Source organism: Meles meles, chromosome 19 (genome assembly GCF_922984935.1).
Source record: "Meles meles chromosome 19, mMelMel3.1 paternal haplotype, whole genome shotgun sequence".
NCBI lineage: Eukaryota > Metazoa > Chordata > Mammalia > Carnivora > Mustelidae > Meles > Meles meles.
In genome coordinates, this window is record NC_060084.1 from 54,388,355 (window position 1) to 54,407,436 (window position 19,082).

At 44.5% G+C, this 19,082-nt stretch overlaps 1 protein-coding gene across 1 annotated transcript in view; it reads right to left on the minus strand.

Moving 5' to 3' along the window:
* LOC123931282 (zinc finger protein 345-like) overlaps nucleotides 1-19,082 on the minus strand; it is a 60,517-nt gene that overhangs the window by 15,304 nt on the left and 26,131 nt on the right. The window contains exon 2 of the mRNA XM_045988222.1: nucleotides 4,602-4,661. Coding sequence (XP_045844178.1) covers nucleotides 4,602-4,616 — 15 coding nt within the window. The 5' untranslated portion in view covers nucleotides 4,617-4,661. The remainder of the gene's footprint in view (nucleotides 1-4,601; nucleotides 4,662-19,082) is intronic.

Here is a 19,082-nt window from a genome sequence, read left to right on the forward strand (position 1 = left end):
AGGACCCTGAGGTCATGACCTGAGCTGAAGGCAGCGGCTCAACCCACTGAGCCACCCACGCGCCCAGCCACTATCGAGGGAAACACATAGAATGATACAGATAAAACAGCTATTATTGGGGCACCTGGGTGGCTCAGAGGGTTGGGCTCTGCCTTCAGCTCAGGTCATGACCTCAGGGTCCTGGGATTGAGCCCCGCATTCGGGCTCTCTGCATTCTGGCTCTCTGCTCAGCAGGGAGCCTGCTTCCCTCTCTCTGCCTGCTTGTGATCTGTCAAATAAATAAATAAAATCTTAAAAAAAAAAAACAGCAGGGCGCTTGGGTGGCTCAGTGGGTTGGGGCCTCTGCCTTCAGCTCAGGTCATGATCCCGGGGTCCTGGGATCAAGTCCCACATTGGGCTCTCTGCTTACCAGGGAGCCTGCTTCCCTTCTTCTCTCTCTGCCTGCCTCTCTGTCTACTTGTAATCTCTGTCAAATAAATAAATTAAATCTTTAAAAAAAAAAAAAACAGCTATTATTTATAAGGGTACATTTACCTTGAACTCAGAAGGCTGACCCACAGGCTTCCTAGTTCTGCTAAGAATAAAAAATATACTAATTGCTACATTCTTTTTTCTTTAAGATTTTATTATTTACTTGAGAGAAAGAATGAGAGAGAGAGAGCGTAAGAGGGAGGTTCAGAGGGAAAAGCAGACTCCCTGCCAACCAGGGAGCCTGATGCAGGACTTGATCCCAGGACTGGAGGATCATGACCTGAGTCCAAGGCAGAGACTTTTCTTTTTTAAATTTATTTATCTGACAGAGAGAGAAAGAGATCACAAGCAGGCAGAGAGGCAGGCAGGGAAGGGGGGAGCAGGCTCCCTGCTGAGCAGAGAGCCTGATTTGGGGCTTGATCCCAGGACCCTGATATCATGGGATCATGAGATCATGACCTGAGCCGAAGGCAGAGGCTTTAACCCACTGAGCCATCCAGGTGCCCTATTGCTGCTACATTCTTAAAGGGTCTCTTGACTCACCAATATTAATATCAAATGGAATGATACCATCAGAGAAATCTTGCAAACGTAGTTTTACACATACATTTTCTTTTTTTTTTTTTTTTTAATATTTTTTATTTATTTGACAGAGAGAAATCACAACTAGGCAGAGAGGCAGGCAGAGAGAGAGGAGGAAGCAGGCTCCCTGTGGAGCAGAGAGAGAAATCACAACTAGGCAGAGAGGCAGGCAGAGAGAGAGGAGGAAGCAGGCTCCCTGTGGAGCAGAGAGCCCGATGTGGGGCTCGATCCCAGGACCCTGGGATCATGACCTGAGCCGAAGGCAGAGGCTTTAACCCACTGAGCCACCCAGGTGCCCCTACACATACATTTTCAAACAAACATTTGTATCTACTACTCTGTGCACCTACCCCCCTCCCCAACACTGAGCATATACCCACCAGCTTCAGGCAGCTGACCTGCAGTTCCTTCTGCCCACAGGTCCTGTCCCAGCTACTTCAATAAACCTACTCTCTGGTACCATATAGCTTCTCAAGTATTCTTGAGAAGCTGTATTCTTGACCACCATGCTCGAAGATCCCACTACACAGTATTTCATCGAACGCTTTGGTATCAACCATCTGTGACCTATTTCAGGATTTTTAAGATCCTCAAACATGTTAATTATGTGATTCTTGTTTTCTTCTTCTGAAAATACAAAGGAGGAAACAGGGTGCCTGGGAGGCACAATGGGTTAAGCATCTTACTCTTGACTTTGGCTCAGGTCAGGGTCATGGTCTCAGGGTCCTGGGATCTACTCAGCACAGAGTCAGCTGGAAAGTCTCTCCCTCTCCCTCTGCCCCTACCCTGGATCACCCCCTCTATTTCTCTCACACACACCATTTCTCTCACTCTAAAATAAACAGAAACAATACTTTTTTTTTTTTTTGAAGACTATTGTCTATGACATGAGTGTGGAACAAAGTAAAAAATCACAAGAGGGAGGTCTGACTGAGTCAGATCCTCTACTCCCAGAAGTCTGTGCTACCGACTACACCAAGGTGGGAGTCTCCATCTGTCCCGTGCAAACTCATGTGAGGTGGCTTGCGAGCAGATGGTCAAGAAAGGATTCTTGAGGCATTTTTGGTTTAAAAAAAAAACCAAAAAACAAAAAAAAACCTCTTTTTATTAAGCCTCAGGGATAGGACCCGTTGGCAGAAAGAGCTGCAGTGTGATTTTGAGAACTCATTGCTTTTCAGTTAAGGGGGTAGAGACAGAAGTTTCAAAAGGGATTTTCATATGTTGAAGAGGACTTACAGGATCCTGGAGGTCTGACTATTTGCCACCTGAGGTAGCTTTTGCCTCTAGCAAAGCATTACACTAAGGCATCTGTGAATTCCTTAAAGAAAGCCAGACTTTGCTTGTATCCAGTATTTATCGGTGGGTGGCACATTGTAAGGACATTTCATTTTCCTCTACATTTCTTTTCTAGGGCTGATCCCAGGACCCTCTACATTCCTCTACATTGCTTTGTTCTCCTTATCAGACACTACAAGCAAAGAGAAACTAAGGAATTTCCAGCTGAAACGTGGTTTCTGCACATCACTCAGGAAATCCATCAAAGACATTCATGAATGTAAAAAGGAACAAATGAGCATTATTGGAGGGTTATCTGGCAGAAGGCATCAAGCCATTAAAAGAAGTTAACATCAGCTGTGATGAAACAAGTTGGTATGAGTGCCTAAGGCACATTGAAGGACCTGTGACTACTGGTGTTGAGTAAGGGACTGGCGGGACTGGGTAGGGATGGATAAGCAATAGGCTAAGTGACCAGGCTCACCAAAAATCCCAGGAATGAGGAGACACAAGAAAACCAGAGATAAGGGAACAGAACCAGACCACCTTGTTTGTTTTAAACATCAGAGATGAGATATTCAAAGGAGAAGTAATCATGGTGCTATCGGGGGTGACATCAAGAAGATGTAAGTGCCCTGGTCATTTTCTATAAAAGACCAACCATAAAAGTGCTCTGTGGCAACCCGTTCCGGACCCCTCTCACTCTAGAAAACTCTCTGTTCTCCCCTTCACTTGATACACTATCCCTTTACCATTTTGTGTCTGAGATCTTTCTTCTGCTCCAGAGAGACAAGAACTCTGCAAAGGTGTGTTCTTTGTTGAGGCCACTTTTAGGCAAAGAGGCCTGAGCACCGGAATGGGAAAAGGACCTGTGACTACCTGCCTGAACAGGGACAGGCCCATCAGGTGACCCACCCCCAAATAGCCATAGGCCCTAACTAACCAACAGATTACTTAGAACCAGTCCCATTCCCACAAAAGGGAATATTCCATCTGTCTCCGTACCTCCTCATCTTCCCCTGTAAAAACAGGTCCCACCCACCACCTCCCTGCAGACAGCCTCTCTGCTAGCTCCTGTACCCTGCTCCCTTGCTGTGTATCCAATGAACTTCTAGCTCCTTTGTTCTGCCTCAGGGGTGTTCCCTTGCTTCCCCTAGCCCGGCCCACACCTGATCATCACCCGACATTTAAGAGCCCCCCATATGATCAAGAGGCACTCCATGTAGGCACCGCATTCCTGTATTCCCTAACCAGCAAATCAGAATGTCCATGAAATTATGGGAATACACTGGATTTATGCACACTTCGATCACATATACTTTCCCTGTCCTGGAATATCTAGTATATTTTAGATACAGTATGTTTTCCACATGCTAAAGGGTATGGACCCCGCCCTTTTTTTTTTTTTTCCAGAGAATGTTCCAGGTTACTCTGGGTCTCATATCCACTGCTTATCTGTGTATTTTCTTACTCCTAGTCTACACAGAGCTGTAAGGCTTCCAGATGGGACCTAAATAAGACCACTTTCCTCCACTGATATCCCAGGACCAGATCCCTTCAGCAATAGGAATCCTTAACACCTTCCCCATGGATCTGTCACCAAGGGATTATTTTCAATACTGGCAGACAACAGTTTTTGTTTTGTTTTGTTTTAGCTATTTATTTGACAGAGAGAGACACAGCAAAAGAGGGAACATTAGCAGGGGACAAGGGAGAGAGGAGAGCTTGTTGTAGGGCTGATCCCAGGACCCTGGGATCATGACCTGAGCTGAAGGCAGATGCTTAACGACTGAGCCACCCGGGCACCCCTCAAAGTTACAACTGTTGATGGCCTACTGGAAGCCAGGTTGGAGAGAAGGGTTAGAAGGCTCTGGTTTATAGGTGAGAAGCGTTTTTAAAGACCTAATTTTGAGTATCATTTCTGGAAAGTTTCAAAAATTAGGTGTAAACATAAAGCAGAAACATCAGAACTAGAAAAGTCAGTATTTGCAATTTCTTTTTTTTTTTTAGATTTTCATTTATTTATTTGACAGACAGAGATCATAGGTAGGCAGAGAGGCAGCCAGAGGGAGAGAGGAGGGGAAGCAGGCTCCCTGCTGAGCAGAGAGCCTGATGCGGGGCTCGATCCCAGGACCCTGGGACCATGACCTGGGCCGAAGGCAGAGGCTTTAACCCACTGAGCCACCCAGGTGCCCCAGTATTTGCAATTTCTAAGTGTGAGGAATTTCAGGAGAAAAAGATGACTGGTCTCTAAACTCAGACGCAAGCCTTACCTGAGAACTGGCCATTTCTTCTTTCACTTGGTCCTTTGGCGTTCTTCCTCAGAAAAGATTCTAGGAGAAATCACAGAGCAGCGTCAGGAGAAAATGCCTTTTTAAAGCCACCGACAGAGTCTCTGCACCTCTAAACCACTGGCCTCCAGGTAGGACTTTGAAATGCAGAAAAGGTCCAATTTCCTAGCCTTTTGTATCAAGAGCTACTCAGAAATAATGAATATCTCCTTGGAAACTAATCTTTGAGTTTTCCTTCTCTGCTTTCAGGGGGCCTCCCAACCACAGACACACACACAACTTCTGGGAGAGCAGAAAGAAAGAAGTGTGCTGCACGGACCTGATGCTTCTAGAATCACTGGGTGGAGGCCATGTTACCTCTGCTGGAGCCAAAGCCTGCGCTCCGCTGTCTTCTATTCAGGGGAAGCCCTCCTGCTTATTGGTGGACTCACCTAGAATCGCCTGGAGTGTTTCACTAAAACAACACTGTTTTTTCCACCCTCACCAACGGACAGAATCTGGGTGGGACGCTCTGAGTACGATCATTTTGAAACTCCACACAGTTATCCTACTGGGAAACGTTGGGGAAGGTGACCAGGCAAAGCACAGTGACCAAGTCCATGATTGTTACTATTTAATCTGTGCCTTGTCCACTGATCAGAGTTTCTGGAGACTGACATTTTCTCCCTCTTTCTACTCAACAGAGGGAGACACCCTCACAAATAGAGCTTTCCCTTAACAAATGCAAATCTATTTTACCAAAGGCAACTTCTGCAGAGTTTCAGAGCTTTTCCTTTGTTTCTTTAAAATAAGCCTTATGCCAAAGAGACCTATTTTGTGGTGATAAAATGCTCCCCTTGGGTAGCAAAGTTTATTTTCATAAGTCACCGCCAAATCATTTTCCAAACTGAAAGTACTTTTTAAATTCCCATTGGTGTAGAATGTTGCGATTCGGAGTCAATGGCCAAGGAAGAATTCTTGAGATATCTTTGATGCAAAAAGGTGGTTTTATTAAAGTATGGGGACAGGACTCCGGGGCAGATAGATCTGCACTGGGGTTGCAACAGGTGACTGATTATATACTTTTAAGCTGGAAGGGGAGTAAGGACAGCACACGGTCTCCAAAGTATTTTGGGAACATCCAAATGTTGTTCCAGGATGTTGACAGGGCTAGCTATTTTTAGGAAAAGTTCATTTGTTACCGTTCAGTAACCCCTCAGTCATTAGATACTTCAGCTGTATAGCGGTGGGCCATATGTTTGGGGGATAATTGCTAACATATATCTTGGAAGGTAGAAATAAAGGAAGTTTCCAAAGGAATTTTCTTATGTTCACGTAGACTGACAGGATCTTAGGAGGCTGAGATAATGTTATTGTAAGATTGTCTTTTGTCCTTAGCAAAGAGATAACATGCAAGGCAGTTGAGCTCCGAGAGGAAGGTCACTCTACCTGTTTCAAGGACTTGTCAGTGGGCTGCTGGCAGTAAGGAAATCAATGCTTTCTCCTTTGCCTTTGTTTCCCACAGTAGTAAATGGGAATTCTAATTCCTCAATGTTTTCACTGAAGTATAGCTATCCTAGAAAATGTTCAGTGGTTTCTCACTGTAAATGTTAAGTTACCTCACTCCGGTTCTCCTGGTAACTGAAACTGAAACCATTTAAAAGCATCAAGCTGAACAAAATCAAAATGGCTGCCTTAAAACATCTGGGAGGCATTTTTTTAAAAAATAAATTATCTTTTTTTTAAAAGATTATTTATTTATTTGACAGAGATCACAAGTAGGCAGAGAGGCAGGGAGAGAGAGAGAGGAGGAAGCAGGGAGCCCGATGCGGGGCTCTATCCCAGGACCCTGAGATCATGACCTGAGCCAAAAGCAGAAGCTTAATCCACTGAGCCACCCAGGCACCCCTGGCAGTCATGATATTAAACTAAGTAACTTGTTTTCTTGTTTGGAAACCTTCCCTCCTCCCTTCTTAGACCTTTTTTTTTTTTTTTTTAAGGAATCTGGGAGCACACTGAAAACCTGATCAGCAGGGCTGGCGGCACAGACACACTTCCTGTCAAAACCAGGTAGATCCTGTTGAAGGAGGAGCGTGAACTTTTTGTCTCAGGGAGTCAAAGAATAAATCTTGAGGACAAAGGGGAGTGAATAAAGTGGTAGAGTTTTATTAAGCAAGGATAATGAGAACTCTCCAGAGTGAGAGGAGTCCTGAGGGGGTTGCCAATGCAGGCCTCCGCCAACAGTCTTTTTTTTTTTTTTAAACAGTAGAAAGTGACTTGTACTATTTTTTTTTAAGAATTTATTTATTTATTTGACAGAGATCACAAGTAGGCAGAGAGGCAGGCCAAGAGAGAGGAAGGAAGCAGGCTCCCCGCTGAGCAGAGAGCCCCATGCGGACCCGGGGATCATGACCTGAGCCGAAGGCAGAGGCTTTAACCCACTGAGCCACCCAGGCGCCCTCACTGACAGTCTTATATTCAGAACTGACCTCGGAGCTAGTGGCCTTAATGTTCTTGAGAAGCCTCAGTCTGACTAAGGACTGGTGATGACATCTTTTTTTTTTTTTTAAAGATTTTTATTTATTTATTTGACAGAGAGAAATCACAAGAGAGGCAGGCAGAGAGAGAGGAAGGGAAGCAGGCTCTCCGCTGAGCAGAGAACCCGATGCGGGACTCGATCCCAGGACTCTGAGATCATGACCCGAGCTGAAGGCGGCGGCTTAACCCACTGAGCCATCCAGGCACCCTGGTGATGACATCTTTAACGGCTTACTTCTTCTTTGGGGTCTGGTTATTTTTCATTGGTCACAATGTGACTGCCATAAAAAGACCCCAAATGCCCAGGGCAGGGTGGTCTGGTTTGTTTCCTTATCCCTGGTTTCCTTGTGCCTGCACACTTCTGGGATTTCTGTGAGCCTCATCGCAGGGCCCCACCTATCACTCCCTACCCAGCCCCACAGGTCCCTTTCTCAATGAGGCCCTTCGGATATAAAGCAGAAGGTCATATACTTGGGGGATGATTGCCAAAATGTATCTTGGCGGGGGGTGGGGGTTTGAGATAAAGAACTTTCCAAAGGAATTTTTATCTGTTAGAGTAGACTTACAGGATCCTGGGGGTCAGGCTAAGATTGCCTTCTGCCCTTAGCAAAGTGTTAACATCCAGACAGTTGCATTCCTAGGGGAATGTAACTCTGCCTACCTCGAAGACTTGCCAGTGGGCTGTAAGTACAAAAGAAATTTATAACTTTTCTTCTGTCTTTGTTTCCCACATCACTGCATTTCCCTACAAAACCCCCTGACCCTTCCTCCAGGTGGGCTTTTGGTTTGGAGGGCCCGGCCCTCTGTGTCCTCCTTTGCCTCACAAAGCAACAAAGGTACTGTTTCTCTTTATCCCAAACTCTGCCTTTGTCTTCTGTTTGGCTTTGAACCATGTAGGTCATTTTTTTGCCAACAGAATAAACATATAGGAGAAGAAACTTTTTTTTTAATCTGTTCTCAATTCTTTGTGCTTTTTTTAAAAAAAGATTTTATTGATTTATTTGAGAGAGAAAATAAGTGAAGAAAACACAATCAGGGGGAGCGGCAGAGAGAGAGGGAGAAGCAGGCTCCCCACTGAGCAGGGAGCCTGATGCAGGGCTCCATCCCAGGACCCTGAGATCATGACCTGAGCCAAAGGCAGAGGCTTAACCCACTGAGCCACCCAGGCGCCCCACAATTCTTTGTCCTTCTAATAATTAAGCAAACACAAGACAGGTTCACCAGAGGGAAAAAAAAAATTCTTAACATGGGAACCTCAAAGATAATGAATAAGGGACAGGTGGGGCTACATGACCGGGATCAGAGAAATCCCAGATGCGGAGAAACTCCCAACTGTAAAAAAGAGCAAAGCAAATAAACAAAGAAACAAAAACAGAGATAAGGGACTAAAACCACACCACCTCCTTTGTCTTCAAGGTCAGAGATGAGATACTCAAAAGAGAAGTAATCATCGTGCTATCAGTGGTGATATTGATAAAGTTCCAGAACCTAGGTGAGATTCGGTGGGGTGAGGTCCGGAGCCAATGACCAAGAAAGAATTCTTGAGACATCTTTGATGCAAAATGGTGGTTTATTAAAGCACGGGGACAGGACCCGTGGGCAGAAAGAGCTGCTGCTGCCCCGGGTTGTGAGGGATGGCAGGCTATGTACCCTGTGACTGGGGGAAGGTGAGGGAAAGGGAGGTTTCAACGGAGTTTTCATATGCTAAAGAGGACCTATAAGGTGCCAGGAGTATCCCAGAGGCTTGATTAATTACCATCAAGATAGTTGGGAGATTCCAGTCTTGCAGGCAAGTTAACTATTTGTTTCTCATTTATGGTGGTCAAGGGGTGCCTGAGGAATGCTACACATATCATGGAGGGGAGCCGATGGAGAGGGGGTGCAAGGTGCCAGCTTTTGCTTTGTCCTCAGCCAGTCTCCTGCTCCCTCATCAGTGACATCAAGAAGATTTAAGTTCCCTGGTCAGTTTGTTTGTTTTTTTAAGATTTTATTTATTTATTTGACAGACAGAGATCACAAGGAGGCAGAGCAGCAGGCAGAGAGAGGGGGAAGCAGTCTCCCTGCTGAGCAGAGTCCGATGCAGGGCTCTCTGCATCATGACCTGAGCCACCCAGGCGCCCCCTGGCCCCATCAGTTTTCAATAAAAGACTGATGATAAAAGTCTCTAGTGGCAACCCATTCAGGACCCCTCTCACTCAAGAGAGCTTTCTCTTTCTGCTCTCACCTTCACTTAATAAACTTTCACTTCACCCATTTGTGTCCCTGAGATTCATTCAGGCAGGCGACTGCCGCTTACATGCCCCTGTGACTCAAGGAGAAGGGACTAGGGATTTAGAATTTCAGGAAGGAGGAAGTACATTACAGGAAAAAGGAAAGAGCAAATGTTAATCAAACAAATGTTTGCCTGGGCAGGCAGGCAGCTCTTTACCCATTGTTCATCCAGGGGTGCAGGGGCGGGGGGTGGGGGGGGGTGGGGGAGGCTGGGTGACTCAGTCCTTTAGGCATCTGCCTTCAGCTTGGGTCATGATCTCAGGGTCCTCAGAGCCCCACATCGGGCTCTCTGCTCAGCAGGGAGTCTGTTTCTCCCTCTTCCTCTCCCTCTGCCCCTAACCCCACTCATGCTCTCTCTCTCTCAAATAAATAAATATTTTTTAAAAGCTCATCTCTGGTATTAGCTCTCTTCCTGGGAGAGGTATCTCATCTAATTTATTCTCGGTACATCCATCAGCCTCCAAAAAGAAGGAAATCCTTCCATCTGCAGCAACAGAATCATCCTAGAGGACATTTTGTTAAGTTCAATAAACCACATGCAGAAAAAAAAGACACCGTATGGAATCACAAGAGATGCAGAATCTTTAAAAAAAGGCAAAATTATCAAAGATTAGCATGTTTGTTCCTAGGGGCTGAGGATGGGGGAGAATGCTTAGATGTGGGTCAAAAGCTAAAAAAGTTCACTATGCAGGATGCAGAAACACTGAATGCTGAACATACAGCGTGCTGACTGAAGTTAGTAGGAGTGTATGGTGCACTTCAGATTTTCTAGAAGAGGGCATCTTAAGTGTTCTCACCTTTCACACACACACCCACATACACAGATCTTAACTATGTCAGCCGAAGGATGTCTTTATTCCACTGACTGTGGAAATTATGTTGTAACCAGGACCCGAGGGTACAAGGACACGTGGCTGCACAGGTCCCAGACCTATTCTGCCTCTCACGGCTGACAAAATCCAAAGGCAAGAAAGACGACGACTTTGGCCGCCTCAATTGTGGCCTCAGACTTTCCAGCTGGGTTCCTTCTGGCTCGTCTCCTGGCTCAGGAGGAAGACCCTGAGGGCAAAGCATCCCCCGAGGGGAACTGAAACGACCCCTCAAGCAACTGGGACTGCCCTGAGCCAGAGAGACCCCACCCCCCACTGACCTCCAGACAAGGACAGATTTAACCCTGGCTGCCTGCCTGCAGCTACCCCCTCGCTTGCTACCCGCCTCGCTTTCGCCCCCCATTTTCCTTCTGTAAACCTGGACGTGTTTTCAGCACTTCGGAGAGAGTCCTTGGGACATTCCTGGGCTGTCCTGCGGGTGTGGGTCTCCCCGAAGTAACTTCCTCTCTCGGCTCCCCACCATGGGTCTTTCTGCCTGGGATTCTGTCGGCAGGGAGTGGCCAAACCTGGTCTGTTCGGGACCCCCGGAGCCGCGTGCCCATGCGCCCCTCCCTGTGCCCTGGCCACCAGCGGCCGGATGAGTGGGAGCAAAACGAGAAAGGAATCTACTTCAGGGACACCGCCACAGCGAAGGCCGCGGAGTGACGTCTCAAAGGTGGTCTCTGAATCGCGGACCGCGCTTCCAAATCTGAATAAAGAAAATAAAGGACAAAGCGAGGCGGAACATGCAGGCGGGTGGTAGAGGTCAGGCCTGGTACTGTATTGGCGTCGGGCATGTGGGGTCTTGCTGGCTCCGCGCAGGCCCTGCTGTTTCAGGGTGTAGTTTCCCTCCCCTTCCTGGGATGCTGTGGGGCTCCGCCTTCTGCCTGAGCTAAAAAGATAAGCTGGCGAGAAGACCTGAGTGACTCACAGATACAGACTAAGGCTGAAATGGAGACAACTGAAGATACTACTGGGTCCTCTTTCCATTTCACAATATAAATGTATTTACTTTTTAAAACTTGAGGGGGCGTCCAGGGGGCTCAGTCCTTAAGCAGCTGCCTTCAGCTCAGATCATGATCCCAGCCTCCTGAGATCAAGTCCCGCATCGGGCTCCCTGCTCTGTGGGAAGCCTGCTTCTCCCTCTCCCACTCCCCTGCTTGTGTTCCCTCTCTCGCTGTGTTTCTCTCTGTCAAATAAATAAACAAAATCTTAAAAACAAACAAACAAACAAAAACTCTGAGTGACTACTAGATATTCAAAAATAGAAAACAAGCAGCTGAATGGGTTGGCTCTTGAAGCTGTCTCCGCGCAAAAAAGCCCTGTCCCCTTTCTGGGGAGTATGAATTCCTGTCCCCTACAAGGTTGTTCCACCTGCAGGAAAAATGAGACAGATTAGCAGAAGAGAATAAAAGTGAATAGCACACATACGGGGAATCCACAAACCCATGCAAATTCCAAAGTCACACAGGCAAAATGAGGTCTATACATCATCATCCCGAACCAAGAAAAAGTAGGAGCAGGAGTGTGGGATTTCAAGGTGAAGAAATGCAATCGACAGGGTACTAAGGAAAGGAAATTCTGGACAGTTGTCCCCACCCCTCACCAGAATGTGCCACTCTGGTGGGTGTATTATTTTGAGCTGAAAGCACTTAAGATCCTATAGTCTCAAGAGAAATGTTTGTCCCTCACTTCATCACACCGAAGAATCCAAATTAAAGGTCTTTTCCAGAATAAAGGTTATTAACAAATAAATTTTCTCGGAGTGACTCATCTCAATGATCGGGCAAATGTCCACCAAACACTTGCTTGTCCTATTGCCCCGTGAACTACATTCCTTTCCTCTGAAATCTTGGGTCCCTACCCCCTTCTCCTCAGTTCGGAATCACATATACACCTCATTTGCCTGTTTTTAAAATTTCCATGTCTATACAGATTCCTTGTACATATGCCATTAACTTTGATTTTCTTTTGTGAATCTGTCTCATGTCAATTTGATAGTCCAGCTCGAAGGACCCTTGAAGAGGACAGGAGTTCTTGCTCCTGACACTGGGGATTAGATGTCTACTCTGCCACACAGATGGACACTCAGGTAAAAGTATCTTCTGTAATTACCCGTGTTTGGGAAAGGGCCCCCAGTTTAGGTTCCTCTCTGTCGTGACGGGAGGCGCAAAGGTTTCTCTTGGGCCCATAGGGTCTTGGTTGCCGTCAACTCCAAATAACCCACGTGCCAAAGTGGCACATTCTGACCCACTTGGAGGCACAGAATGTAATGAGAAAGATAGAAAATAAGGCACCAAACACACAATCGTTGTGATATAGTCTTCGACTGTTGGTGAGATTGAGAGCAGATGGCCAAGAAAGAATTCTTGAGGGGCCTTGAGTGCAAAAAAAAAAAAGTGATTTTATGAAAGCACAGAGACAGGACCAGTTGGAAGAAAAATGTGGTAAGGAATGGCTGATTATACACAATGGAGTTGGGGGAAGTAAGGACAAAAGAAGGCATCCACAAGATTCTCATATGCTAAAGAAGACCCTCAGGATACTGAAGACCCTGCTGTTGTCAAGCTAAGGCTGTTTTTCTCTCTAGCAAGACATTAATATTAAGACTGTTGGGAGGGGCGCCTGGGTGGCTCAGTGGGTTAAGCCACTGCCTTCGGCTCAGGTCATGATCTCAGGGTCCTGGGATCGAGTCCCGCATCGGGCTCTCTGCTCAGCGGGGAGCCTGCTTCCCTCTCTCTCTCTGTGCCTGCCTCTCTGCCTACTTGTGATCTCTCTCTCTGTCAAATAAATAAATAAAATATTTAAAAAAAAAAAAAAGACTGTTGGAAGTTTCCTGGAAGAACATCACACACATCCCACCCAGGAGTGTGGCAGCAGAGAGGCTATGGGGTATGAGCTTCTGCTTTGTCCTTAGCTTGCCTTCTGCTCCCTTATTATTTGCTTCCATATATCTGATTTGGGATGTCAGCCAAACATTAGTATCTACCCATGAGGTGTGGGAGGAGCAGTGAACCAAACCTCTGACCTGTTCTGATCTGTTCAGTGAGGGGAGAACCCAGGGTGCGGCCAGACCTAGAGAAGCTTCAGAAGAGAGGATTCTAGGTAGAGCTGGAGAGGCAGAGGACTCAGGCTTCTGATTTCCTTGCTTATTGGATATTCCCAATTCTCTCTTCCTAAATTTCCCTAGCAGAAACTTTGTATGATTATATTCTATGTAAGCCAATTCCCTATTTTATAACGTGAAATAATAAGCAATTTAACATAAACACAGATTTCTGGGACAATGCTATTAGAAACTGAAGTTGACCCTTGAAAGACAGGGGTCTGAAGTGCATGGGGCTACTTGCACAGAGATTTTTTTGGATAAATACAGTAGAGCACTGGGAATGTGTTTTCCTTACAATTTTCTTAATATTTCTCTAAGTTTTTTTTTAAAGATTCTATTTATTTGACACAGAGAGAGAGAGAGAGAGAGAGAGAGACAGTGAGAGAGGGAACACAAGCAGAGGGAGTGGGAAAGGGAGAAGCAGGCTTCCCACTGAGCAGGGATCCGGATGCAGGGCTAGATCCCAGGACCCTGGGATCATGACCTGAGCCAAAGGCAGATGTTTAATGACTGAGCCACCCAGGTGACCCTCTAGTTTACTTTTATTGTAAGACATAGGCTTAGAGATATAAATGTATATGAGTATATAGATATTGATATGGCTATAGATACAGATACATAGAGTCAGTATGTAACTGACTATTTTATTGGTAAGGTTTCCAGTCAGAAGCTGTCCGTTAAGGGTTAAATTTTGGGGGTGTCAAAGTGACACATGGATTTTCCATTGCACACCATTTGCTCGAGACTAAAAGTCTCTGAATGGTGGGGGCCATGGCTCTTCATCTCTGTTCTTCTAATGATCAAGCTAAATAGAAACAATCGCTTTTTCTATCAGTTTGCATCTCTGTGTTCATCACAGTAGCTATAAACACATTCTAATCATGAGAAAAATAGCAGACAAATCCATTTTTAGAGATAAAAAGCATCTGTGTAGGCTTTCTCAAACCTGTCAAAGTTGTGAAATTTAGGAAAAAATGAAATTGATACAGAACAAAGGATACTGCAGAGATATGATGCATGTACAATGCTATTCTGGATCGCATCCTTGCGGAAGATGATGGATAGGTGGAAGGCAGCAATCAGGAACAAGGGGTCCCCACCTAAGAGAAAAGCACCCTTAAAAAGACTTTACACTGCTCTGGAAGGAGCCCTCCACCCTTACCCATGTGATAGGTGACAGATGACAGGCTCAGGGAAGGTTAATCAGGCTAAAAGAGCCCTCCTAAGTAAGCTGTAGAAGGCCCAGACTTAGAAGGTCCCAGTGGCAATCCTCTTGGGTTCCCTTCAACCGTCACATTGCCATTGCTCAATATACCTTGCTTTGCTGCCCACCCCTCTGTCTACCTCTCCACTCTTCAAAGTGGGGTGACCAAGAATCATGGGCATGAATGTAGAAAAGAATCCTGTTACAGTGGATGGAAAAATAATTAAAATTGGTGAAATACTAATAATTCTGAAACATCTATAATATTAGTGTGCCATTCCGAGTTGTAAATTTTGTCCAAAGGACCACAGTAGGGGTGCCTGGGTGGCTCAGTGGGTTAAGCCTCTGCCTCCAAGTCAGGTCATGATCCGAGGGTCCTGGGATTGAGCCCGGCATCAGGCTCTCTGCTCAGCAGGGAACCTGCTTTCCTTCCTCTCTCTCTGCCTGCCTCTCTGCCTACTTGTGATTTCTGTCTGTCAAATAAATAAACAAAATCTTTAAAAAAAAAAAAAAAGGACCATAGTAATGTCACAGTAACAAGGGAAGCGAGTAAGGACTCTATAAGAACTCTCTGTATTCCCTCTGCCATACCTCTGCAAGGATTAATGTATTACATAATAAAAACTTACATTAAAATTATAGCTTTAAAACATAATTATAGTTACATTAAATTAATGTTGAATAAATATCCCTTCTTTAAAATCATGTCCATTGTTCCTCCCTTAGATATTTCAAAAGCAATACAACTTCTTATTAGATAAAATACTTAATGCCTTTTGTCCCCAATTGTATCACTTTCATTTTCCAAGCTTGGTGAGCGTTTCCTCCATAAAACTGCTTGTTAAAACTGAGACAGCCAAAGACTATTCTTGTAACCTGTTTCCTTTCAAAAGAGAAAAGCTTTGGCATCCAAGCTTAACAAAAGCCAAGAGAACCCCAGCACATCACCAAATCCATTCAACTTGAACTCGGACACAAAATGTTCATTATTTGCTACCCACCATAATTCTTCTTGTCTATCAGCTGACACATGCACCGGTATTTTCTTTTGTTCCCTGCACTTCACTATTACAATTATAATGGAAAACACTTAAATACACTAGTGGTTTTCCTTGGGCATTGTCATCTATCAAGACTTCAACATATCTCCTAGGACATGAGACACAATGTTCACCACATAGTCTCCAATGCCTGCATTGCCTAAAACCCAGCTTCACCTGCCATCAGCTGCATCATACTTCTGAGACAACTTCCCTCACCCCAGCTTCCTGAAGGACCATTTGACATGTCAGCTTATCTTTGTGGAACTGTCTTCAGAACCTCACACCCAGATGAATGTTAGGCAAATACGGTATTTCATGTTGAAGGATACAAATTCAAAGATATTTCAAGGATTTCTGCATTATTATAGGACACAGTTGCATTACTGATTAGACTCTGGCCTTATTGCTGGGACCAGTGACACAAGACAATTGTACGGCTGCTTCTATGAGAATTATATGTGTTTGTGTGTATGTGTGTGTTTAAAGATTTTATGTATTTATATTTGTGGGAGAGAGAGAGCACGCACATGAGCGGGGGTTGGGGGAAGGGCAGGGGGTGAAGCAGACTCCCCGCTGAGTGGGGAGCCCAGTGCAGGACTCCACCCCAGAACCCTGGATCATGACATAAGCAGAAGGCAGACACTTAACCGACTGAGCCACCCAGGTGCCCTCTATGATAATTATAAAAGGTTTCAGTGTATGGCTATAATGTATTATTTATTACTGGAATGGATTCTCTTATTCATAATTTTACCTAAAATGTGAATCACTTGTAATTGTGCATAACATTCTCTGAGCCATGAATATATAAAAGACGAACATGGAGAAAAACAGTCCAAGAAAAACAGACTACTTTCTTCTCATCTGAGATGAGAAAGTTTTATAATTTCTCCAGGATACAGAGAAGAGCCTGAAAACACAGGGAACATTACTCAAGAAAATAAAAGGGCTGACCGTTGGGAAACACGCACTGATTAAGGCCGAGTTGTTCAATTGCTTCCACACGGTCTAATGAAAAGGAGAAAAAATCACAATGATGGCAGAGAAGGTATAAAAACTACAAAGATGCTCCACTAGGACAAGGATGCCAGGGGAGGTGTTTTCTGAGCAGAGGATCTAGGTGTGCATTGTTCCTAGCAGTGTGCTGGCCTGTCAGCTTGTGCATGCACAGAATGGAAACCATAGTAAGTCATAAACACAAAACATCTGGGCACATCTGAATGCCGTTTGGGGTATGTCTGTGTTTGTCACAAAGCAGAGCAGAACCAGATCCAATACTTAACAGTGTTTGTGAAGTATTTGTTGTCCTTCTTGTCTCATCCAATATAGACACTGTGATACTGACCAGCTCATGCAGAGTCTGGCACAGGACACTGGAGAGGCCAATGGAATACGGGACTGTAACTTAATGCTTCTCCCAACCGGAGTCCTAGGACTGATGATAGCGTCCTGTAAGTCCTTCAAGGGGACAGAGTTGCCAACAGACAGACCTCTGGACATTCTGTGAAACTAGAAAACAAGTCTCTATGCAAAACCGTGGAGAAAATGTTTCACACCAAAAGTTGCTAAGGTGTCTGGGATTCCACTTAGAAATTATGACCGACAGGTGGCCACATTCAGATGACTGAGAAGAACGTCTCAAACTTGCCCTGGTTCCCTTGGTGTAAAGGAAAAACAAAAATGATGACATAAGCTGTAGAATCCTGCAAGTTTCCACTGAAAATCTAGACCAGATTAATGTCTTAAAAGTGCTGTTGGCATAGTACGTTCTGCTGTGAATCTCTGGTATTTATTTAAATTTGTTTTCTCATTACATAAATTGCCATTTTTTACATCTTTCATGTTTTTATGCTGTATAAACTATTTTTCCCCAAAATGTATATTTAAAACAAAGGATTTCCCCTATTCATTACATTTCTAGGGTTCTGAAGATTTTTATTTATTTGAGATAGACCAAGAGAGTGAGAGCAGGGAGGAGGGGCAGAAGAAGAGGGAGAAGCAGTCTCTCCACTGAGCGGGGAGCCCAATGCGGGGCTCGATCCCAGGACCCTGAGATCATGACCTGAGCCAAAGGCAGAGGCTTAACCGACTGAGCACCCAGGTGCCTCTATCCGGTACACGCTCCCCGATGTTGAGTGTTAAATTCAGAGTAAAGACATTACCACATTCTTTACATTTGTACCTAGTCTCTCCAGTATATATTCTCTAATGTATAGTAAAGTGACGGTGCTAGTTAATGATTCAGTTATATTCTCTATATTTGTAGGGTTTCTCCCCTGCATGTATTGTCCTCTGTCAAGGAAGGCTTGAAATTCAGACAAAGATTTTGCCACATTTTTTATATTTGGGGGGTTTCTCCCAGTATGAATGCACAGAAGTTTATGTAGGTTTGTAGTTTTGTTTCAAGGCTTTGCCACATTCTCTGCATTTGTTGGGTTTCTCCCCAAGTATGTATACTCTGCTGTCAAGGAAGTCTGAGGAATAAAGGCTTCCGCAAAATCCTTACATTTGTAAGTTTTCTTCCCAGTATGTATTCTCTGATGTCAAGGAAGTTTTGAGTGCTGGCCATGTTACTTACAAGGTTTCTACCCATTATGTGTTCTCTGATTCATGAAGGCTAGAACTCCGGGAAAAGACTTTACACGCTCTTTACGTTTGTAAGGTTTTTCTCCAGTATACACTCTCTGATTCAAAAAATTTGAGTACTGGTTAGGGCTTTGCCACATTCCTTACTTATGGAAGGTTTCCTCGCAGTATGAAAACTCTGTGTTGAGCATGTTTGAAGACTGTGCTTAAAAACGTTGCCACATTCTTGCATTTGTAAGTCTTCTCTCCAGTAAGGAAACAATGACATTTAATAAGGCTTGAACTTTGATAAAAGACTTTCTCACATTTATTTCATTTGTACTGGTTCTCTAGAAACTGAGTTCTCTGCTGTTTATTAGGACTTGACCCACGGATAACATTTCCCCCAGATTCACTGCATTGGTAAGTTGTGTCTCCATTGTAAACACTTTAGTAATTATTAAAGATAGATCCTTAATAAAGATCTTCCTAAGTTCACAACACATAAAAGTTGATCCAAATTAACTTGGCAGCTTTTTATACTCTCTTACATCATTGTAATTTCTCTGTTTTTCATTAGATTATGTGGAATGAAGTGAACTCGGCCTTAATTGATGCATATGTCCCAACTGCCAGTCCCTTTATTCTCTTGAGTGATGACCACTGTGTATCTAGGTCCTTCTCTGTGTCCTAGGGAATTACAGAATTTTCTCATCTTATGAGAAAAATGTACTGTTTTTCTCTATGCCAGTCATTTATATATTCATGCCTCACAGAGTGTTCTATCCAATTACAAGCCAGTCCCATTGTAGGTAAAATTGTGAACTGGATAATCTATTCTAGTAATAAATACAGAATTACAGCTATAGAATGAACACTTTTATA